General features: G+C 46.1%; 1 protein-coding gene across 1 annotated transcript; it reads right to left on the reverse strand.

Annotated features, from left to right (window-relative positions):
- Nucleotides 1-827: 827 nt before the first annotated feature.
- LOC135401559 (venom metalloproteinase BumaMPs1-like) lies at nt 828-23745 on the reverse strand. Its single transcript, XM_064634031.1, has 15 exons — nt 23723-23745; nt 21260-21438; nt 20148-20237; nt 19942-20065; nt 18897-18959; nt 17917-17946; nt 17675-17799; nt 16307-16378; nt 13368-13507; nt 12542-12594; nt 10809-10920; nt 9064-9225; nt 7138-7285; nt 1418-1525; nt 828-1076 (listed from the first exon to the last, which is right to left on the reverse strand). Exons 2-15 carry the CDS (start codon nt 21431-21433, stop codon nt 1035-1037), a joined length of 1443 nt encoding a protein of 480 aa, XP_064490101.1. The 5' UTR covers nt 21434-21438; nt 23723-23745; the 3' UTR covers nt 828-1034.
- Nucleotides 23746-24186: the final 441 nt, after the last annotated feature.

Below are 24186 nucleotides of genomic sequence, written 5' to 3' on the forward strand. Positions count from 1 at the left end.
ACTCTATAGAATTATTGCTACTTCTCATATCGGGATGGACTCTGGAGCGATGTGGGCACACTGCAGAGAGGACCTGTACATGACACACACATAATTAACCGTCATTATGGATGACATCGTTCTCATTTCCGATTCATTTGACAGTTTTGCTGTTCGCGCGCAGGAATTTAGTGACGCTCCGTCAGTAGGTAGAGTGGGTTTTTCCGTACCACGTGCTGTGGAACATCTGTGGGTGCGAATTTACTTACTCACACTCAGTTATACGCATTGCGGTTGGAATTGACTGGACTGGATTGGATTGGATGCCACATATTACCCTGAAGTGTTTCTGCGAAATTAGCAATATCACCGCAAGCCATAACGGCGCCGTCTCCAATGCTGTTAACGTCATGAAATGCCATGTCCGCAACGACTAGTACTGCCGCCAGTACTAGTGCGACTATTATACTACTGCTGCTATCTGCTACTGCGGCATGGCTGCTATCGTTAGAATTGCTGCTGTTCTTTTGCGATTTACACCTGCGAGACAAATTTGACGGCTCTCACGAGTCGTTCCGCCGGTGGGGGGGGGGGGGGGGGGGGGGGAGTGGGGGGGGGAGGAGCGAAAGTGGCCGTTGTACCGCACGTCCCAGGAGCTCGGTTGGACAATAAAGCGCGAGCTCAAGAGAATTTTTGAGCGCTTGGAACTGCAAATGAGCTCCTTCCTTTTTTGTTTACAGGGCTTCTGGGGTGCGCTTCACGTCCAACCTACCTGAGATGGAAGCGCGTATTTGAAGTACTCTGCGTTACGTAACCTACAAAGTATGGGCATGACAAAGTCCATTAAGTACATGTTTGAAGATGAACTGTTTTATTCGTGTATTGAGACATATGGGATGTGAACGTGAATCTAAATTACAAACTCCTTTGTCAGTGATAGCCATAATGCCTGTTGTGCAAAAAGATCGTTTGGTGTTGATCAGAAGATGTTGTTTGAAAGACCGCGTCGTGCGTCACAACGTCCGAGCTGTCATGTCTTCAGTCGAGAGCACGGCCTAAAATTCACTGTATTCTTTGCATTCTTTATTCATGCAGACCTGCGCAGTAATAGGCATAAATCAGTGGAGATGATCACCCAATATTTCAACAAATTGTACAAGCTGTCAGCACACATTCTACGTGACATTATGGATGTCGATAGCTCTACCCTCATGCAAAAAAAGTTGCATGGTATAAGTAGCTAGCTGAAGATGGGCCTCCGAAGCTATACAGGAGACCGAACCTGTACTCGTTTACTTATTCACTCAGACACCCGGGTGTCCGAGTGAATCCTATATGGACCCATATCGGACACCCCATACGGGATTTGGTTGACAACTACCTCCTACGACCCAAATGTGGTAGTAAATCAAAAGTATATTAACAATTCATTATGTACCTTGGTTGTGTTTTCTTCACAGGGCATTCCATCAGGAGAATTGTAGAGGTAATATCCAGAGTCGTCGGGCTTGAGCTTGCAACTAATTATGCAGCCTGGCAGTTGCTTCTGTAAGAAGATGCGCAGAGTCAATATTATGTTCCTTCAAAGGCGCACAGGCCGACTCGTAATAAATTCATTCCAGGAATGACAGAAGGCAGCACATTCTACTGGTCTCTCCTACTCTTGGCATCAGGTGACGTATTGAGGCAGCAGCATGGTTACACGTCGAAGTGCAATGTACAGGGTGTTACCCTATAAAAGTCTACCCGCGCCGGCATGCCGTGCTCGCCAATTACTCAATGCAGGCGGTACAATGTGCTGCCTACGTGTAAAACTCATAAGGACATTCCATCGTGGTAAATATCGAAGTGATTGAGCCTTGTAACGCAAAGCTATAGCGCAAAACGTGAGGTTCCCGTAGTCAAAACAGCCAAGATGGCGCCTCTCAGTAAGCAGACGACATCCCTTTTGGGTGTCGTCTGCCGAGTACGTCGGCATTTTTCGTTGCTCACGTTGCTTACTTCTGAGCAAAATACGACAGTTACACGAAAGCGAAATGAAAACTACAGTTCCATCCGGCTGGCAGGATATGCGACACGTCGTCGTCTGGGGAGCAGCATGTCAAGTGCTCTTCTCAACGCCGCCATCTTGATTGTTTTGACTACGGGAATTGCACGTTTTGAGTTATAACTTTGTGTTGCGGCGCTCAATCACTTCGACATTTACCAAGATTAAATGTCCTGATGAGCGTATAACGCGTCGTGCAAAGCGTCCGCCGCGAATCCTGGCGGCAGCCATAGGAACTTGTTGTGTGAGTCCGCTCCGTTTTCGAGGGCTATTCGTACGCTTTCAATCGTCACCTTGCTTCGGTGACGCCGCGCCTGAATTGATAGCTGCTAAAGGTAATGCCGTACAGCACAAACTGTTGCGTCGTTGGGTGCACAAAAACGTATGATAATGCGGGGTATAAAAAAAAGGTCCCTGGTTGTGTAGGCAGAAAAATGGTCCCCCAGGCTCCTGTGCGCCCAAAAATACAGGGATCTGGATGGGGTAACTGATGAAACACATCACAGCCGACCGAGTGTTACCATTCGCTCCCCCCATTTGTTGAAAAATGAGGCATATACCTTTTTCATCTGTTAACAGATAATAAAATCTGCACGATATTCAATGAGTAACATAAAGGAGACATCATTCGCTGCACTAGATCGCTAGCGATATCGTTCGCTGGATGCTAGCATTTTTCTACTGGTGGTCAGACACGCGTGCTTGAATGTAAAAAAAAAAAAAAAGGATAATAGAAGATGTCGCCCTCTCATTCGTTGTTTCATTGGCTTTACAGCTCCGCTTCTGCTAGAGATACGGTTCATCGACATAGAAAGTATGACAGAGCAACTGTAAAACCTGTGTGACCAACAATAGGCAAACACTAGCATCCAGGTTGAATTGTGAACTGCACCCAACGACCCCCCCCGTACGAGAGTGTGAGGTCGGAGCCAGGCTAGTGAGCTCAGTGTAAAGCGTTTATGTGTGTTTTATTTTATTGGTACGAATACAGAAGGTAGCGTGCCTCTTTGCTTACTCCTCTGTAATCCGTTCAGTACAACCGGTGCAGCGAATGTAATCGCTTTTATGTTTCTCATTGAATGGCGTGCAGCTTTTATTGTTCATTAACATCAATGTTAATTAAAAAACCTACGTCTCCCGATTTTAACAAATCAGGGGGCTTAATCGCTTCGTCGTCGTTACGGTCGTTATAAGCTAACGAGTGGCGGGAAATTCAAAAAGGTGGGCACGTGACACATTGCGCGTGACGTGTACCACGGCCTTCACGTATCGCGCGTAGAGCGCCGTGCACGTGTTTTATCACGTGCCCACCTTTTTAAATTTCCCGCCCGCCTTTTTGAATTTCCCGCCACTCGTTAGCTTGTAACGACCGTAACGACGATGAAGCGATTAAGCCCCCAGGAGGGTGAATGATAGCAATTGGTCGGCTAGGATCCGTTTCATCGACCTTCCAGAACGACTGCTGTATTTTTGGGCGCACGGAACCCCGCTGGACCATTATTTCCGCCCACGCAACCGGGGACCATGTTTTTCGGGACCCGAGAACGCCCAACGGGGTACAAGGTTCTAGAGTTTCCCGCCAAATCCACACGAAGTGGACATGAGAAGAAGATGAATGTCGGCTTTAAACGTATGCGTCACAAAATAAGCTACTCCGTGGATTCTATCTGTCTTCTTTTATGCCAATGAGCCTAATTGGTTGCCATAATCAGACCGTATATCGTTCGTGTTGTGTTGAGTGATGTCGTGATGTGTGTTCTCCATTCAGACAAAAACTTCCAACTAGCTCGGACCTTGTCGCTTTTTCCAACTCAGCTAATGAGAATTCTGCATCCGCTATAGGTGCAACCTTTGCAAGCTTGCTGTAAAAAGTATAAAAGAAAGCATACGCAAGTGCGGTACTCACGAAGAAAAGCTAAAAGAATTGGAATAACGCTCACATGCCTGCTTCTGCACATAGTCTTATGACCGCTGAGGGCCGAAAGTAGTCGTTCGGGGTTTAAAGCGATTGAAGTCTACAAAGTTACACAACCGATTCACACAATTTCGATGTTCATGACGCCCGCTATATACACTTTTGGCTGGTTTCGATATCTGACGACTCACACAAAAAGTTCGCTTTTCCACCGCTACGTGGCTGCGCAAAGCGCCACCTTTAGTCTGTTCACGAGGCGTCGCACAATGTGCCACCTGCATTGAGTAATTGGCGAGTACGGCATGGCGGCACGGGTATACTTTTATAGGGTAACACCCTGTATATGGATGCGGAAGGAGGGGGGGGGGGGGGGACTCTAGATAGAACGCGCCTTCAAAGGTCGCCTTCCGACTCCGTATTACAAGTTAGTTAGTTGTTGGTGTTCTGTTGCCATTCTGTCTCCTCACTACAGCTGCTGGCAGTCTACCAACGGGGGGCAGAAAGTGGAGACGGGAAAGGTGCGCGCGGTGACATCTCATCACGACCTACTAGATTATAACGACCATGTCAGGCGCACCCCTTCTATGCGCCGCATTTTTGGAAGGTAGCGGTGGCGCTTCTGATCGTCCCAGTTATTGCTTCCTCAAGTTCTATAATACTTTGTTCCTCAGCTTACCTTAGTATTTCTGTACGAGCGGTGGACATTCCACAGATGTTTCACTCTGAGGTTGATTATCATCATCATTCTACGCGTTTTCATAGGGGCTATCGCTGTCGTCTGCTACGGTAGTCGTACACACGCTTCTGCTCGTTCAGAATTCAAATTTCCATCGTCCAATCGTGTTGTGCCGATCAGTAGCGCCCCTGGCGGATCGTGCGGACAGGCTCCCCATAGGGTTTTCCGATTGTGACGTGGTCGTTATAATCTAGTAGGTCGTGCATCTCATCCCCCTGTAACACAGTTGGCGTGATGACCAGTTAGGCCGAAGCCACCGACTTCCCAGATGCTCCAATGTATGAAAGAATCAGCACTTGCGAGAATATGTCTCACATGCATAGCATAAACCAAAGTGATTTCCTGAGTCGGAAACTTTCAAAGGAGGGGAAATGCGAATTATCTGGTATTCGAGCCCAGCAACATGACACGCCGCGTTTTTGCACGACGGGTTCAAGGCTAACATGCTCTCAATCCGCTTCTCATGTTCCCTGCCTTGTTTAGTATCTTTCCTGGCAGGCTTGGTCTAGGGCAGGGGTCGGGAACCTCTACAGTTCCAGGGGCCATATTTCGCCCCCTCCCCCTCGTCGACTTTTCTCCAGGGGCCGCAGATGAGATTCGAACCCATCCTAAAATAAGTCTAAATTAGCCTGTCGAAATTATTAATCGCTGTCGAATGACAAGCTGAACATTCCACAAGTGCAACTATTACTGTAAGCTTGCTTGTTGCGCTCATAAAGTTATGGTTTAGAGAATACGACACACACCTTTTGTTAAAGGGACTATGAAATTTCCCGAACCCCCCTACTTGTTTTCGATGGAAACTGTTCTTCCCGCAGAGAAACTAATATGCTACAAATTTTTCCGGACGAAATCGCTCCACTCTGCGAGGAGCGCGCGCTGGAAATGTCTCTTCCGCGTTCCTCCTCTCCCGCGCATATTTCCCTGCCGATGGTGTAACTGTACGGACCGCTCTTCGGTTCCCCGTTACGTCACCGGTGTTGCACAATGGCAAGTAATGCTGCGAGCTCGCGCTGTGGCTGCCCCCACTGCCGAAATCTGCCGATCGCGTGAAAGCTGCTGTCATGGAGATTTCCACTCCCGATGAACGCATACGCGGGATCCTACGGCGCATGCTCCTGGCGGGATTCCTCGGCTCGGCAACACGTCACGATGACGTGTTGCTGAGCCGGCCGTGGTCGCGTCAAGTTACCCGTTGTGTCATGGCTCGGCAGCTCGTCACGGCGCGGCGCCAGCTGTCCTCCCTTCGCCGCTCCGTTTAAATTCGCTCCCGAGAAATCCGCTCGCGCGACGAAAGTAAAATTTCGGTTCTAGACTCAGAAAAATGTCTTCTTTCGAACGAAACGAAGAAAAAAATCGTTTCATAGTCCCTTTAATTTTAAGCGCGGGAAAGGCAACACAGAGAGCGCACTCTTGCTTTAGGAATTCGCCCATCTAAACACCGGGATTTTCGTCGTGCGCTCGGTCTGCACCAGGCCGCAACTGTAGCGCGGCTGGGCCGCAAGCGATCCGCGGGTTCCCGACCCCTGGTCTAGGGGCAGAGCGCACTTGGTACTAATACAATAATCTTATAGCAGCAGCTCGACTCTGTCGTTTGTTCCTCTATCGGGTCTAACGCACAACGCGAACGTTTTCGAATTTCCTGAATGAAACTTCGAACTTCGCGAACTGTTGCGAATTCGCATGTCAACAGATTCGTTCGAGGACGCTCATCATGCTCACTGACAACATTTTCGTTATGCGCACCGAGTCTTTGAGCAAATTTGTTCCATAATATGAAATAAAATATATTTTCAGTTTGTAGAGCCACATGAGACGAGACTTCAGTAAACCATGAAGCCCGCGAGACATCCCAGATTGGTCTCCAAGGCTGTGAATGTCAATGTCAAGCAGGCATTACTGGATGTGCGGCAAGTTACATCACGTACATCCCCATACAACACCGTGGATATACTGTAGACATCGCAGCGCATGCATCTGGTGCTCATGTGCATATCACGTTAAACAAGGTTATATTTATTAGCGCTTCATAAGACACCTATGACGCTTGTTTCTGAACTGTTCTACAGGCAGCACATATATGATTCCTGTGAGTTCATCGTGTGGAAAGCAAAGTGATGTGACCTGTAGAATACAAGAGGTCCACCATATCTGTGCTTAACAAATACATGTGAAAGTAATGTGTATAACTTTTGAAAGGCAAAGTCTGCTCTCATGATGCCCGACATACATCTACATGTCCGAAAATTATGTTTCAGAGACATTCACTGGATATACAAATGACTAGGAAACGCAGAGCCATTTTTTTCATTAAGAAATGCGAGTCCACAGTGCGTTTCCTGGATGTCGATGGTCTCTGAAGTCCGTGGGATATCCCAGTGTCCAAAATGAGATATCCTGTAGACATTTTCTGGGTTGACTGGGACACAGATAATGAAACAGATTCAAATGTTTCCTCACATTACTCAGGCTCTTCACGGTTTCGTTGTATTGTGGATACTCAAGTTTGCAAAACTCGTCCGGAGATTTGAGTGCATCGCCTGGAAGTTTCTTAACAATATAATCGGTCGTCCTACTTCTTGTCTTTAGGCAGTCTTTGCTGTCTTGGCTGGAAGGAATGTGAAGGCACTGAATTTAACCCTGAAGGGTTGCCAACAGAAACAACAAAAATACTTCTACCTGCTACAAAAGAACTAACATACTCAGATTGGTTACACTAAACTTAGATGTGTCCCCATTTAGCTTGATTGTCTGGTTGTCTCTCAGGTACGACTATAATATATCACATGCCCCTTCACCACCTTCACATATTACGTGCCAGGGTTGTCGTGATAGCCGTCTGCAAAGCACGGTCCTCACGATTCTCGCGTCACCCAGAGATACGGCTTCGTCCATCAGCAGAAGCTGGCACTAGAAGACTGTGAAGTCAGATGGCGAGCCGATTTCTTGCATTTTTCCCAATCCTGGTATAGCACCGTTGAACATTCAACCCTGTGTGCCTTACACTGTTGAAAACTGTGACACAGTTTACCTTTTTTATTTCAAGGTGCATAACTGAAGGCAGGAATGCACTCTAATTGATTGTGGTAAGACAGTATAATATGGCATCACAGGTGTAGTCACATTGTGCCACCTCCGCCACCAGCAGCAGTACAGGACATGATGGCGTGCAGACTACAAAGCTCCTCCTACAAGGGAGTTTCTGTGACAGTTTTAGTACTGCATACTGAGACCAGTATGTGCATACGAACCGATAGTGAATAAACAGTACTTCGACATATTCTGAGATTGTTGGGTAGTGTCCAGATTGTCATCGCGATAGCTTTTGCCTTCGAGTCCGTTACATTACTCCGAAAATATACTCCAACACCGAATATCCTTTGAATGTACGCATAATGTCCTAACGAATTCGTACGTCGGATAGATATCCTCAGAATATCCATCGGACGTACGAGTCCGTTAGGACATTATTCGTACATCCAAAGCATATTTTGTGTTGCTGGGGTACTGTTGTAAGTCAGCTTCTGTGACTCTGTGCTCTGCAGACGCTGGTGCTTGGCACGTCCTGCCATATTGTGCACGGGTAAAGTGTTCAGAAAATATCTGGAGGAGCTGTCCCGAGCCATGGACTCGAATTGCTTCTCCAAGCAATAGGAATGGACCCCTGGTGGCTATGGCCCACATCTCCTTATGTAGCAAGCGTGGAACCAGTGGATGTTGTCATATGGTACAACAAAAAGATTGGAATCGTGAGCGGTGAAGGTGGATAGAAACACGAGTGTCTGTAAAGTGGACTGGCAATTGAGTGTGTGTAGGATTGTATAGGGGTTGTAACCACAGTGTAATTACATAATTTTGTCCCGGACTACCCTTGTGGTTCCAAACATGTTGACCACCTTTACTGGACGTGGTCACAAGGCCCACATGCTGGTTATGCGCGACCAACACCAATACTACTTGAGTTAGAAAACTCAGGGTGTCGTGACACAGGAAGGGATTCCAGCAGAAAATGTTTCAAGGAAGGAAAGCACTGGAAAAAACGAGGAAGAAATGTTCACCTTCTGGTGCATATATTACCGTAAACTACGTGTTGAAAAAAATGAAGTAATATTTCGGACTCAATGGTTCAGCTGTAATAGTAACATGCGCCTTCAAATACTTGGTTCTAGGTTTTTCGATGCCGCCGGGCGAGGTTCTGTCCGGCGCCGTAGTAACCGCGTAGACAGGGGTCATCGCCCAAGGGAAGACACAAAGAGGAAAGGACAAATGAAGGGAATAATGAATGATAGAATGGCGACAAAGCTATGCCATTGTAACTGATATACAAGGTATTAACGAGCTCCTCTCTCATGGTAATATATGACGTAGGAAGAAACACTTGCTTACTGGTACACATGCCACACCTGGAGAGCGCAACAGTATGAGAACCTCACCACGTCGCTAGATGATGAATACGGACTCATGATCAATCGTTCAGACGCCGAGCAGTTTTCGCCTCCAGGACGACCTGGAGTAGGACTCGGGTAACCGTCATGGTAGCATCCCATTCTGCAACAGAGAGCCAGTCATCGAAAGATGGTACAAGTTGATGCCGACCGCGAACTTGCCCATGCTATATCCACAGCTGAAAAACAGTAGGTTTTGGATCGAGTTACAGCAGCACATTGTAATAAAAAGGTTTGTCAACCTGCAACTGATCACTACTAAAAGAAGGGATAGGTCCAAGGACCAAGGCGGGAAGGAGATACACCAAGTGCTGTGTTTTCATGCATTGCCGTCTGGAGCTGTTGACTATTTTTGAGATGAGAATTGTATCACCTACACGAAAGTTGCGCATAGATGCCAAATGCAAAAATTTAATCCAGCAGAACTTCGCCGTTTTTGAGTTAAACAGAGAAAACGAACCGTCTCATCGCATCCTGTAAGTCGCATATAGCATTAGGTATACAGCACCTTGGCAGAAGTCACAGGATGTGCGATAAGAGAGATTATGGACGCTGTTTTGAGATACCATAAGACGTAACCAGCAAGTTTTATCCAGAATGAATTTTGCTTGATTGGTTGCCAGAATGGAAACCGGTGTTCAAGTTAACTCCACAGTGTAAGCCAAAGCACTGCCTAAAAATAAAATCAACTACATGTCGGCGAGTTTAATTCTTTAATTTAAAAAAATTGCATGGTGGTTGTGAGCGTCAGAACAGAGCTTGCGGTACTGGTTATTTAGCTTTCAGTCAGGACTGTAGCTTTAGAGCGCAAGTATGTAAATATATTTCTTTGTTTCCATTTTATAGTCCTACCTATCCGGCACAAAATGGGAAAAAGTCTAGCACTCGCAAGCGAATAAATAAGTATTTAAAGAGATTCAAACATTTATTTTACTGAAAAACAAGCTTTCGGGCGGAGTCCACCTTCATCAGGTGCGATACATTGAACCTAGCCTAACGAAAGTTTGTGCAGCTCCCAGCGTCTATCTAAGCAGCATTCTTGAGTAGTTTTGAAATCATGAGCGCTTCAAACTATGTCGAATCTTGTGACGCGGCAACACCGGTCATGACACCCCTTATGTAATCGCATTATTAAACGTTGAAATATCGTATATCTTCAAATCTCATCTCTCTGCATGTGTGTGTGTGGGGGGGGGGCAGCACCCAGGATCAGCGGAAGGGGGAGGACCGGGTTACCGTATCATGTCCCCTACCACGGAGGTCTGGCTAAGCTACTGGCGTCTGTATCCTACTACTGGCATGCACAGCTTCCAAGAGTCAACTTTCTGCCCCACAGTGGAGGACTGCTAGTAGTAGGGTGAGGAAGCAGGAATCGATCTTCCAGGAGCAACGTTGCCAGACGTGTGGCAGGTTGTGCACCCCATGATGTCATAGTTCTTAAAAGTACAAATTCATTTTATGATACTTCAGCGTCATGTAGAGGAGCGACATTTTGGGGGATGAGACTAGTGGATCGCAATAGCGTCAGTACTGTAGGACGACTCCCAAGACACAAGATTTAATCCATATTGCTACTACGCCATTATATTTCTGCATCCTTGTCGCTTTTAAAACACAACTGCTACAAAATAAATTAACTGTTTTCCTATCTGCTATCACATCGTTTATCAGGTCCGATGTACTCACAAGTGGCCTACTTCGTGCGCAAATGTGTGGACGCCATCGTACGTATGAGGGAAGTCTTCCGCCATTCCAACTTTATACCGTTCGTCACATACTTTACCGACGTAAGCACGGCCTAAAATACACAATGGTTTGTTTATAAAGATCCGTGTGCGAAGCCAACAACGTATCATACAGTATGGAGTACTCTGAGAACATTCCATTGAATATGAAGAGGCAAAAAAAATAATATAAATAATAAATATAAATAAAATAAAATAAAAATATTCACGCCTTTTGGCACCCATGTGCCAATAAGTGATGGCCGTATCGTCCATGAGAACTGTTGCGCGCGTACTGGCGCCTTGTCGATGCCACCTAGATAACAAGGCCTGAGCGCTCTTTCAATAACGTCGTCCACCTACCCTGAACTGGCTGCCAAACATTTTCAATGAGGTGCGCTCCTGAGTAGTTCTGTCAGTAACGTGTTACCAGCTCCCGTGGCTCAGTGGTTAGCGTGCTGGCCATGTCACGTCGAGACTGGGAGGTACCCGGGTTCGAATCCCGGTGCCGGCTGTGCTGTCTGGGGTTTTTCCTGGGTTTTCCTCAGACGCTTTCAGACATATGTTGGCACAGTTCCCTTAGAAGTCGGCCCAGGACGCACATTCCCCCAGGGCGTGAGTCGTGACGGTGCCTCACATACGTGAGGCCGACAACGGCAAGCCCTATCACCACCACCACTACCACCACCCAGTAACGTGTTGGCTTGCTGAGCTCAAGGTCGCCGGTTCAACTCGACCGAGGACAGCAGTAATGTGGGGGAAGTGAACATTATTTCAAGCACCGTCTGTGAGTGACTACCAGCGCACGTCACAAGAACCCCAGGTGGTCAAAACTTGCCATACTGTAGGCAGACAAACCTGCCGTGTAACATTACGGCACGATTATTATTTTCAATGAGGGAGCCTTTCGCTTCCTCACTCTTTCGGTGATGTCACGTCTATCTATCCTCGATAGTAACAGTAGGGCTACGTGCGTGACGTCAACTGAAAGAATGCTCAGGCCCTCTGGTATCTAGTTAGCATTTGTCATCGAGTTATAGTTAGTACGATCGCGAGCGCGCCCTCATGGAAACTGCTCTGCAACGCGTCGATTAACGCCAGCTCGTCTTGGCCAAATTTCTCCGGCCGTGGTCGGACTCCTCACATCAGATGCAAGGGTTACGAGTTGTGGATGAGTTCCTCTCCAGCACTCGACTAATGGGCGAACTCTAAAGGGTCACCTTCCCATGATCATCACTTCCACAAGCGCAATTGGACAGTGTACCACCATAACGGCGGTGAAGGACCAACCACATCTTCATCCCATTTATGTGTGTGCGAGGGTGCCATGAGAGCTTTCAGCGCGGGCAGATCTACAGGCAGGCGGCCGCTGCTTGGCCTACTCTCTGAAAACAGGACTTCACCTGAGAGCACGGTGAAGGCCAATCATAGCACAGAATGATGCCTTTATATCACTTCCGATTTGTGCAAAGCACAGGGCGTACGCCTTTTTTGGGGCTACATAAGAGTTCCAAAAAGGCGTGCGCCTCCCGTTTTTTAACTGATCGGGGGCAAAATGTCATTCGGGATGATGACTGTCTCAGAGAGTGCTATGTGGTGAAGTTCTGTTTTTAGAGTGTAGTTGCTGCTCGATAAGAGCGAACTATCTCTTCAAGAAAAAAAGACGAGAAGACAATTGAAACAGACGACACATACCTGCTTCGGCCTTAGAATATTCACCATTATCATGAACGCGAACAAGGTCCCGCCTGTTGATATAAATATGCATTGTATGGTACATTTACACAACTTATTTCGCATGGCGGCGAAGCTCTTGATTCACCGAGTTTGAAAAAAAACAGGGTTTAACACTTCTCTCAGGAGAGTCTTGTCGGTTCCAGCACCATACCCTCCGGGTTCGAGCGTTCGAGATGGCGAAACGGATTAGATGCTAGTAATGTCTGCGGTCATCCTTATACACTCAAAACAGTTTTATTCGATCTCAACGCATGCAAAGCAACGCTTGTCACACTTGTGATTGGATTGGAAATGAAAAAAAAAATATGGAGATGTTACTCCTGATCCAGTCAAGACTGGCAACTCCAAAACGTGTTCACCCTTTTCTCCCTTTTTGCTTTATGCTTTCTTCTGCTTGACCTACTCTACCTCTCTCCTGTTTGCTTGTTTTCTCTTTTTTCTGGCACTATTGTTCACAGTGATATTGACATGCCGTCCCAGAGAGCTTATACAAACTGAGAGATCGGAACATAGAACTAAAACGCAAGTGAGCTGGTGTATACTTGACATTGGCAACATGTCCCTGAGCTTGGGGGAAAGACAAACAGACAGAACACAAAATGAACAGCACAAGGCAAGGCCTTGTCTCGTGCTGTTTTATGTGTTGTGCTATTTCGTCTGTTTGTCTTCACCCCAAGCCTTCGGACATGTTGCCATGGCAGATGTGGTATAGCTGCCACTCAGAAAAGGTTTCGTACTTTTTGCTATATCGCTTGCCTACCCCAGTTACTGAATCAGATCTTACCCTGTTACGACTACAACTAGGTCGAACGAGGCGAATTCCAATTTCTTCAAGTTTGCGTAGTTCGCGAGGTTGACCATGGATGCCATGGAATTTATTAGGTTACTTGCAGGAAGCTTCATATATTCGGACTCCTCAGTTGCCTGCAAGCAAAGGGAAGAGGAAAATGTTTCTATGTTGCAAAACGTATATAGGAGTGGGGTGACGGGAGCGTCAGCAGGTGAAGGTGAAAGAAAACCGGAGAACCCGGTTGAATAGTGGAAAGAGATTGTGGAATAGAAGTGGAATGAAAAGAGACCACGACGTTAACAGCACGGGACTGTCTCCCAGCCAACAATAACCCTCTGGTTCATTATCCATTTCTTAAGTAGGGTGCAGACATGTGTCATGTGACAGTGATAAGCCACATGTCAACGACACGGATGTAGCTAGCGCTAGGCTGCTGTCCACAACATAACGTCACTATATCCTGCCTTCTAGATGTACAACACACAAACTAGAAGGTAAATGGGCGCTGAAAATGCCTAACAAACTACAGTACATACCATAACATACATAGCATAGACGTAGCTAGCGCTAGGCTACTGTCTACAAGGTAAAATCAGTCTACATAGTACAGTTCCTCTCAAAGTTAATAATAACGCTGAAAAATTGCGGTCTCGTTTCTGAGCGCGATTACAGCGACCCCTAGGGCCAAGAGGAATCCTTGATTGAACAAAATTATTTTGTTAGTTTTACGCAAAGATTTTGTTGCCTTAACATTCCACCAGTGCCCCCAGGGTGGCTGTTATGACGCTCCGAAATAAAACAGGATTTCTTGCGGTCGTATTACTAACTTTGATGGAAGCTGTACATGACGATAAGTAGGATGCCTTATATATATCTAATATCGCAAATTGGTGTAAGATTTGTGTGACTTGATACGTGACTTGCATGAAGTTTGCTTACTGTGGGAAACATTTTTGTTTGTAGTGTGAGCAGCAGCAGCATCATCCCTGCCACTGGCCTTCTTTTTTGTCATGACATCTTCTTCATGGTGGCATCGTATATCCACAAAAGCGAGGGGCGCGAGAGAGGCCAAGGGAGTTCATCGGCAGCGTCGATGCATCAACATCTATGAGCTTGTAGAGGAGGTGGTGTCCCTCTACATGAGTCCTGACCGGCGATGGTGGAATGTCCCAGCGGGCAGATGGTCGTGGCCTCACGCTAGGACGGTGCCGGTAGAACTGCCGTGCCAGCGCCGTAGCGCGTGGCAGCAGAGGCGCGTCGTCGTCGTCTTCCACGGGCCGCCACATCACTCCCCCCCTCAGACGCGGAGCGGTGCATGCGGTTGAGGTCCGCGTCGATACCATGAAGAGGAGAATGAGGACGACTCGTGGATGGTGGACGATTGGAGATACAGCTTGCGATTGTGGCTGTTGATGCAGCAGCGGGATGGCGGGAACAAGGGCGCTGGATCCGGGCGGGTTCCAGAGAAGAGTTGTGAGTGCTGAGTGGTTGGGTGCTTGAGTGCGTTGTGTGGCGTTGAGTTGCTGCGTTGCTTGTTGCTGAGGGAGTGCGTTGACTGATCGTTGTTGGGAGCTGTTTGTTGCTGATTGTGTTGAGTTGCTGAGTGGGCGACAGTACCACGACCGGTACGACAGCGTGAAGGCCGGTTGCCGCCAGAGAAGTGCCGGGGAGGACCATCACGAAGCAGGTGGAGGCCGTAGACTGAGCTTGCTGTGGTCTCCCTGCGGGTTCCCGGTGGAACAGTGGTCCCGGTGCGCCTTGCCTGCTAGAGGGTGGTTCGCTGCGGGTTTGCCGAAAAATTTAGGATGTTGCATGGCCGAATTACGCCGAACATGGTGTTCGTTGTTCGGGTCACCAAATGTAGAGGAGGTGGTGTCCCTCTACATGAGTCCTGACCGGCGATGGTGGAATGTCCCAGCGGGCAGATGGTCGTGGCCTCACGCTAGGACGGTGCCGGTAGAACTGCCGTGCCAGCGCCGTAGCGCGTGGCAGCAGAGGCGCGTCGTCGTCGTCTTCCACGGGCCGCCACAAGCTCTTTAATTCGGCCCTTTACCGACCTAAAGTCTTAATAAACGTCTATCTTGCCTTTGGTAACTCGCCTGCTGTTCCGTGCCTTCATTCATCATCATCTGTCCTGTCAAAATGGAGACGTCATCTGGACAGCCACTAACCATCACTGGCCATCAACAACCATCGGGGGCACGCCGTCATTCCATTTTTGTGCCTGACACTAGTAAGGAAAATTTGGTAGTTCGCACAAACATTCACTAGCGCCGTCGTTTCCTCTCTCATACAAGGACATTTCAGACCTCATAGACGTCTCTTTTTGTTATTCACATAGAAGACTAACATGTTCAACATATTTTAGGCCACTGTGCTATGTACCAGGGGTGTCTCATAAGTTCTTGACATTGGCTACAGCTCTTGCAGGAATAATCTCGAGCTGTTCAGGGAAGACCTTGTGGACGTCCGTGCATGGGTTGTGACTGTGGTCAAAACCTGGGTCCATCACTTCCAACCGGTGACCTTTGAACGTCCCAGTCCAAGCAGTGCAATCACCCTCTATTGCAAAGGAGGCTTGGACTGTGCAGGGGCAAATTCAGCAGATTTCTGGTGGGGGTCCGCTTTAAAGCAACATCCTACACACAACAGCTTTCCATCCTATGAAGTTCACTGATACAAGGCACTCCAGTAAACCGTCCTGGATACATCACAGTGCATCAGGGTCCTCATACCTTGGTTGTAATATCCTGATGACGTGAGCTCATCCTTGATCTGCTTATTGTTTTCAAGCTGGAGATGAGACTGTCAGCTCTCTCACTCATCAAATGCGCCAGCCCACATAGCGCCACCCACAGTATGTGTGTGTTTGTGCGGACCAGCTTTTTCGAATCGCACAATGTCAATATGAGTCGAAAAGGAAAGTTACTCACGTTGTGTCTCCAAATTCCAGCTAAAACAAACTTCACTTTTGGAAATGCAAGAGTTGTATACTTTAGATTCACCTAAAAATATAAGAACATGCAATTATGAGCCGAGCTGAGATATATGTATGCTCCAGGAATAATGGTTCTACAACATAATTATTCGGATAATACATTTTGTGAAACAAACAGAGACAAGTTATTGTTCGGCGAGTGTAAATCAGAGGAACATTGACGTTATGTTTTATAGCAGTGACACGGATCATGCGGTTGTAATTACCGAGTATGAATCGCCACGCCCTCACACTACTGAGTTCAAGATTGTGCTGTGGTCAGCATACAACACGGAGGCTACATATATTCCAAGTTTTGAAGGACTAGTGATGTGAAGGGCTATAGACCAACGGCGTTCTCGTGGTTCCTTCACTTTCATATCGGGCAACGACGTTGCGACATCGTTATGCGTGCTACTTAAGGTACTCATGGTTTGTAAAAAAAAAAAGAGTCCACGCCAAACCACATGGCGCGTTATCCTCTCTAGCAATCATAGTCCATTGCAATTGAGCTCCTACATTTGATCCATATCTGCAAACCACTACGCCTAATTTCAAATCATCTCCGCATTTCCTTAGAGGTTCAAAAGTCACTACTGATTTATTCCAGTGTAAATCAGAGGCACATTGACGTTATGTTTCATAGCAGTGACACTGACCGTGCGGTTGTAATACCGAGTATGAATCGCCACGCCCTCATACTACTGAGTTCGAGAATGTGCTGTGGTCAGCATACGACACGGAGGCTACATATATTCCAAGTTTTGAAGGACTAGTGATGTGAAAGGCTATAGACCAACGGCGTTCTCGTGGTTCCTTCACTTATCGTTATGAGAGATCGTTATGCGTGCTACTTAAGGTGTTCATGGTTCGTCAAAAAAAAAAAAAGAGTCCACGCGTTTGTCCAAAATTCCTCGATTAAAGAGTTAATTACTTAATTTTAGGTAATTTGTCATCTTGCAGATATTCAGATCCGGAGGATGCCCGCATGGGTGTATAAATCAAAAACGCATCTGTGCTGCTGTCATAGCCTCCTTGTCGTTTGAGTTTCGCATTGGGCTTCCTACAGCTCGAAAAGATGCTAATTTAGAAGCCATCACAGCAGCTCAGCTTCCTATATTGCTCACTCATCTCGCTCATATATTATCTCACATGCACTGAGGTATATGCTACCGCAATTGTTGCGGTGAAACACCTCACATCATCATCATTCATGTAGTAGTAGTTGTTATTATACTACTCCTCTGCTCATGCATGGGTGAAGCACACGGAAGACTCCAGACAAGGGCGCTGAAGCCGTTCGGTAGTCACACAAATGACTTACTGCGTTTACAAAGATACCAAAGTATTGGATAATCTTGTCCCGCTTTTCATATCTTTTCCCTGTATATTTTTTATGATGCGCTGTGTCAACGACTATCAGAACTTCAGGATTGGTTTCTGGCATTTCTGAAAGGAAACGACGTAATTACATTCAGGTATGTTAAAGGACCGTGGCAAGCGAAGTACTCACAAAACAGGACGCACGCCAGGCTAGAGGTTTTGTAGTACAGCGAATCGACTTACCATAATTAGTTTGATCCTGACGACTGTTAACTGAGAGAAACAACAAGAATAGAGAATAAGAAAATATAGGACAACAACAACAAATACATTAATGATAATGAATGGGGAAATTCGTCAATATGGGACACAACACCTTTTATACCGGTAATTTAGACAAGACCATGATACAAGGGATCAGGATGTGGGATCTTACGATACTTGGCCATTCGCTTGGTAACATACCTGCGTTGTATTACACCTGGCATGAAGTAGGGTTAAGATATAAAAGTACACCTTTGCCGGCGTGCTGTGATCGGAATTACTCGATGTAGGTGAAGCATTGCCGTGAAGGCTATTCAATCCTGGTAAATTTAAAAGTGATTGAGCATCGAACTGCAGAGTTGTTGTGCGAAATGTATGCAAAACAGTAGCACTCCGTTGCGAAACTGTGTAGTAAGTACCAGGTAAGTACTCCGTAGGTACTATGCAGCCAAAATAACGCAAATGGCTGAATCACAGTTGAGACGCCGCTCACCAGACGGCGACGTAACGAACAACATTGAAGCGGCTGGGATCGCTATGGGCTGTTTATATTTTCGGTGAGCGTCTGAGGAGCAGCGACTCGACTGCTCTTCGCAACACCGCCATGCTTCATTATTTTGACTTCCAGTTTGGCCATTTCGGTCTATAACTCTTCACTTCGATACCCAATGACTTTGAAATTTACCCGAATTTAACTGCCTTCAGAGCTTTACGTGCATGTAACACATTGCTCTACCTGCATTGAGTAATTGGAGAGCTCGTTATGTCGGTGCGGGTAAACCTTTATAGGTCGCTACCTGTACTCATCAGCGATATAATTAGTTGTAACGTGATAAGGGCTTGTGTCCAGTGGTATATTACCAAAGGGTTTGACACTGAAGAGGGGCACAAACTACATCACGAGGTACGAGACCAAAGAAAGAAGGGAGGGTGAGAGGCATGAAGAGAATGTACCTTACCATTTACGTGCCTCAGAGTAAATGCAGAAGCACGTTCCTCGAATTCTGTGTCTGGAGCATGCACTGAAAAATTATTAATTCACATTCAACGAAGGCGTAACGTGCTGCACGCTGTCACTGATTGTCCTAGGCATCAGCAACACTATTGCTTTTCGAGATATGAAGTATCCAATAAACTCTAGCCAAGCCAAGCCTCAACAAGTAAGCCACTTTACGCTAGGGACAACAAATAGATGACTATGGCGTAAAGGGCGCCATACTTCACGTTACCTTCTCGTGCCACCACTTCAAACGTTGCAACGAGACGCTACTGACCAACTGGACTACATTCTTACTATAGTAGAAGTGCAAGGGTGAAGGCGAGCTGATACATTGTAAAACGGGATGATGTTTAAATATTACGCTCCAAGGGCATAAAAGGAACGCGGACAGCCTTTCGGGGAATTCTGAATTGGTTGAACACTTGAAAGAATGTCGCAATTGTTTCCCGCTATTCCAAGAAACTTGTGTTTTGCAAAAAGGTTGATGACCGGTTTGGGCGACTCTTAGCCGAGTTCAAGGAGATTAAGGCTACTATCCCACTTTCCCCCTTCCCTATCGCGTCTAAAAAGCTGTCACAACGGGGCGCCACCACCCTATATCCAGTTGGTGTCCAGCAGCAGCGGGTTCTTTCTCTAAAGAGGTTCTCTACAAAGTCCGTACTCCCAAAATAGCCCTTCGTTATTGGGTTATCCCGCAAGCCTATTGTCCCTACACAAAGGCCAGAGGCCCTTCAAAAATTGTTTTCTTGTGATACTGGTTGAAAGATGGGAGGAACGTGGAAGAGGCAATTGGCGTTAGCGTTCCCTCTGTTTCCCCCTTTCCACCCATCAGGAGGTTATTGTGAGTGTAGGTGTTTGTGTCAGTAATTGGGTTGCTGAGTTTGAGAACGTGTCGTGTTGTTGTTATTTTCTGTTCCTTATCTCAGGTATTATCGTCGTTTTACATTCTTACTACAGATAGTGCATCGATGTACTTTAGTCTACAGCGATAATAGCGGGCTTACGTATGTCTCCCTGTTGAGGAATTCTTTCTTCCACCTCGTAAAGCAAGTGACCTCCATCACCTTGAGAGCTTCTTTGCTCAAGTGTAAGTGGCCGGATACGCAGGTTCTTTCCGACGATTCCTTCCTGGAAAGTATATTTTATTTGTCATTGCTCTGGTGCTGCTGTACAGCCACTGTGGACAAAACGCCCTAGGTGCTTGAGTTACCACTTGAAGTCCACCTTCCGTAGACACCATGAGGGACGCCATCCTTTCTGAGTCGTGGTACAAGTTCTTTTCCAGGTCTCGACCTTCCAGCTGAAAGAAATATGCTGAAGAAATGTATACACAAAGAGTATACCGCATAGCTTGGGTCTGGGTGGACAGGCGGTCAAAGCGGAGGTCAAGCTAATCCCTTGGCCAGGCGACAAAAACTAACTTTTACTACTTTTAAACTAACTTTTGTCGCCTGGCCAAGGGATATGTACCAACCGGCCCCATACACTATGTGTCATGCTAATGTTTGTTCATACATATATATATATATATATATATTAATGCTGTTACGGGACTGCACCATGTGCAGTCGTGGCTCTACTACCTCGACACGAATGGCGGCATGTCACATAAGCGTGTCATTAGCTATAGGTCGAACCACATCTTGTGTAGGAAACACTACGCGCTATCAGTTTGTGCCATTCTCATTGTTAACTCCAATGACAGATTCTGAGGCACCGCCGGCCACCATCAAACGAAGATATAACAATCTTTTGGAGTATAGATGTACACATAGTGTAGTACCACCGGGATGTCTTCGATTGACTTATACCCCCCTCTCCCACATCGTCACACAGCGAACTGAATGTCATTCCTAGAGAATGACATTTGCACTGACTGGCATTCGATCCGTGTCACGTGGTGAAACCAAGTGGCAATATATGCGAATGGGTTCGGGGAACTCATTTGCTTTTCCATATCGCACCGCTTGTGTACCCTCGCACTAAAGAGGTAGCAAAAACAACAACGATATACAGTTTGCAGATATCAAACAAAAATGAACCCAAGCAGCACAATGTACTGAAAGTCAAGTGCAATAGGTATGTGCCTTATCAATTAACTTTAGTTTCAGGAGTCTGTTCAAGGCCTTCCACCTACCCGTCCACCCCTATTGCACCCGACTTTCAGTACATTGTGCTGCTTGGGAAAGGTTGTAATCCAATATCTTATCACGAATTTAACAACTTTTGACACTCCTGCCAATCCCTCCCACGAAGATGCCACTGACACATACATAATGCTTCTGCGTGGCAGAGAGATACGCATAAATGTCACTGACTTACGTGGTGCTGAATCACAAAACCGTCATCGTATTCCTTGTACAGAAACTGTTCCGGAAACACGGTACTTTTCGTCAGCTTTAGTTGTAGGTCGTCCTTAATTGCTAGTATCCGCCTTCCGTCCTCACTTCTCCCTTCTAGTAACTTGGGAAAGACAACTGACTTGGTCGCACTCATTGGTACTGTTTGGGATAAAAGGGAAAAAGAAACAACCGTTTCAGGTAGACAATGTGAACGAGCCAGCTATAATGACCCTTTCTTGTGACTCGTCGACCCCGCAGCTGGACCTTACTATTGCCTGTCGTTGCAATAGAGCAGAATAACCACTTCTAGATCGTCTTCGCTGAACGTCAGACGCACACCCTCACTCCTATGCAAAATGATGGACCCCCCAACTGCACAACTTGTTGCGTGGAAGCCAATATCCAGCACTATCTTTTATCCTGCATACGGTATCTCCCTGAACGACTCCCCACATACGACAACTTAGTCACCCCAACTTCTCTTTGGCTACTTTGCACGACCCATCTAGGCCTTTAAAACATCATCGCCCCATTCTCCTGGTGGATCAGAGCAGGAACTGAGCTCATCCAGCCTCGGCCTCACCGATCGGAACTGACTGACACAAGGCTCGCGCTGAGTCTGCGACTGTGCCTGTTTTCTTTCTCTCTTTTTTTTACGTGGGAATAGCAAGTCGGCTTTTGGAGCCAGGCTAACCTTTCCCCTCTTTCTTTTTTTTTTCTTTTTGCAATAAACCTATATCTCCCCCCGCATTCCTGCACAGCCAGGGGGTGGTCAAGACTTCACAATCTTGCGCTCCCTTCATGCTTTCATTCTCTCGACCGGCCTCTTAATTTTTTTATTCAAGGAATAGCAAGTAGCCCTGTGCATGACTAACTTTTCCTTCCTTTATTTCCTCTGTCCATAAACGTACTTGTCTTCCCCAGCTATAATCAGTTAGCGGTACGCAACGTTTTACAACATCAACCCAAGTTTCTAGAAACTGGAAATTTCACTTAAAATGTCCTCGTTGGTTGACGTGACATGACGTAAGTTTTTAAGTTAATTAAGTACGATTTTGGAGTACTTTTGCCCATCACCTCTACTATCACACAAAATTAAATCTGTACCACACGTTCAATTTGCATACAAACCTATACCGCTGCCTGAAGTATCAAGGAATGTCAAAATATTATTGAAAATTCAGGAAACTTGAGTTCTTGAAAATCCTCCAGAAATTATTGAAGATTCTTAAAAATTGTACGCAAACCATATTCCACTGCACGAACTCTCAATAAACATAAAAAATATTCTTGCCAATACCGCTGCACGAACTCTCAAGAAATGTGAAAACATTGTTACAGTCCCGAACCTGTGCGAGAAACTATGGTGTTTTCCAATTTGTTTACTTTTTCGACCAAGACCTGGAATATTTTCCCACTTGACATGAGGAGCATATCTTCCCTTCTTGTAAAACTTCTCTACCGAATTCTGATAATGTTTTGTAATTCTTACGTATAAATAGCAAATTTCACGGTACATTTTCTTCTGCGCTGTTCGTCATACGTTGCTTTGATTCATAGACGAGCTCCTCGGTAATTATGCACTCGTTAATAACATGAGGTCTCAACACTAGTTTTTCAAGCTGCAGCACCTCCGTATGCTAAACAAATCGCTGAAAAGTAACCTTACCAGTTTCGCCAGGTGTAAAACATGCTACAAGTAGAAGGCATGTCTTGAACATAGCTCTATAAGTCATCGTTGTGCACTTTTGCATGTTGCACTTTTCACTGCTATCTGCACTTCTCGAATGAGCTTTATGTGCAACATTAACTTATTGAGTACCATTATGTCATCTTTTTTCGGTTGGTTAATAATATGGTTCGCAGAAGCCGTCGTCTATTCATCGCAATGGATAGCAATAGTACAAAGCGAACAACAATAATAACGCATTTCAATTATAAAACTGCGACATCCAGACTAACCTACACTGTGTCGGACATTGTCTTTGAAATTGGCTCCCCTGATTTCATCTTTCTGCTTTAGTTTTAGTGTCCGAAGTTAAATACTGCACCTGCCAACTTGCGTTGATATTTCCTTTCTTGACATTAACTTCTTTCGTAGAAGCACTCCACGCGGCGCACAAACTATTGGAGGGATATTGCTTCAGAGTATACAATACAATACAGAAGGCGTTCTCATTTCAAAGTCCATAATGTTATCCTGGTTTCACCTTGTTGCAGACTCTGGTTCCCTTCTGTCTGAAGATTTAGAAAGATTCGAAAGACACTAAAGTATTGTATCACGGTCTCTCCAATGTACCGTGGTACTACTATAAGTCCACTATCTATACAGGGTGTACTCATGCGGCGGACAAACTAAGTTGGACGGCTATTGCTTCAGAGTATACAATACAACACAGAAGGCGTTCTGACTTCAGAGTCCGTAATATTATCCTCGGCTCACCTTGTAGCAGACTCCGGTTCCCTTCTGTCTGAAAAATTAGAAAGATTCGAAAGGCACTAAAGTGTTACCACGGTCTCTCCAATGTACCGTGGTGCTATTACAGGTCCACTATCTATACAGGGTGTCCCAGCTAAGTACGAACATATCTTAAAAATATATATGTATCACTTTTTCCCAGATGAAATCAATTACAGTATAGCATATGCTGAAGGGCACTCCTTAGGAGGGCATTACCAAACTCCTAAGGCAGTGTCTTCGTTAATTTTCATGAAATAGTTGCTACGAAGCTGTCCCAATAAGAACAACTGGTCCCTTCCGTCACCTGACACCGAAGCCGTTTTCAGAAGAAAAATCCGTTCGATAGATCGTCCGCAAAAAAATCGTGAAGGAACGCCATTTCTTTCTTTATTTTGTTGATTGCGCTCTTAGGAGAGGCGTCTTCTTTCACCCCCAATGTGAGATGC

Source organism: Ornithodoros turicata, chromosome 7, assembly GCF_037126465.1.
Source record: "Ornithodoros turicata isolate Travis chromosome 7, ASM3712646v1, whole genome shotgun sequence".
NCBI lineage: Eukaryota > Metazoa > Arthropoda > Arachnida > Ixodida > Argasidae > Ornithodoros > Ornithodoros turicata.

Bases quoted from the DNA above. Each gene is read 5' to 3' on its own strand.
- LOC135401559 (XM_064634031.1), bottom strand. From the start codon at position 21,433: ATGAGTGCGACCAAGTCAGTTGTCTTTCCCAAGTTACTAGAAGGGAGA. The intron at 20,238-21,259 runs GTAAGTCAGTGA...TATTTCTTTCAG, and splicing joins GTTTTGTGATTCAGCACCAC to CTGGAAGGTCGAGACCTGGA. The intron at 13,508-16,306 runs GTGAGTAACTTT...CTTTGCTTGCAG, and splicing joins CTGGAATTTGGAGACACAAC to GCAACTGAGGAGTCCGAATA.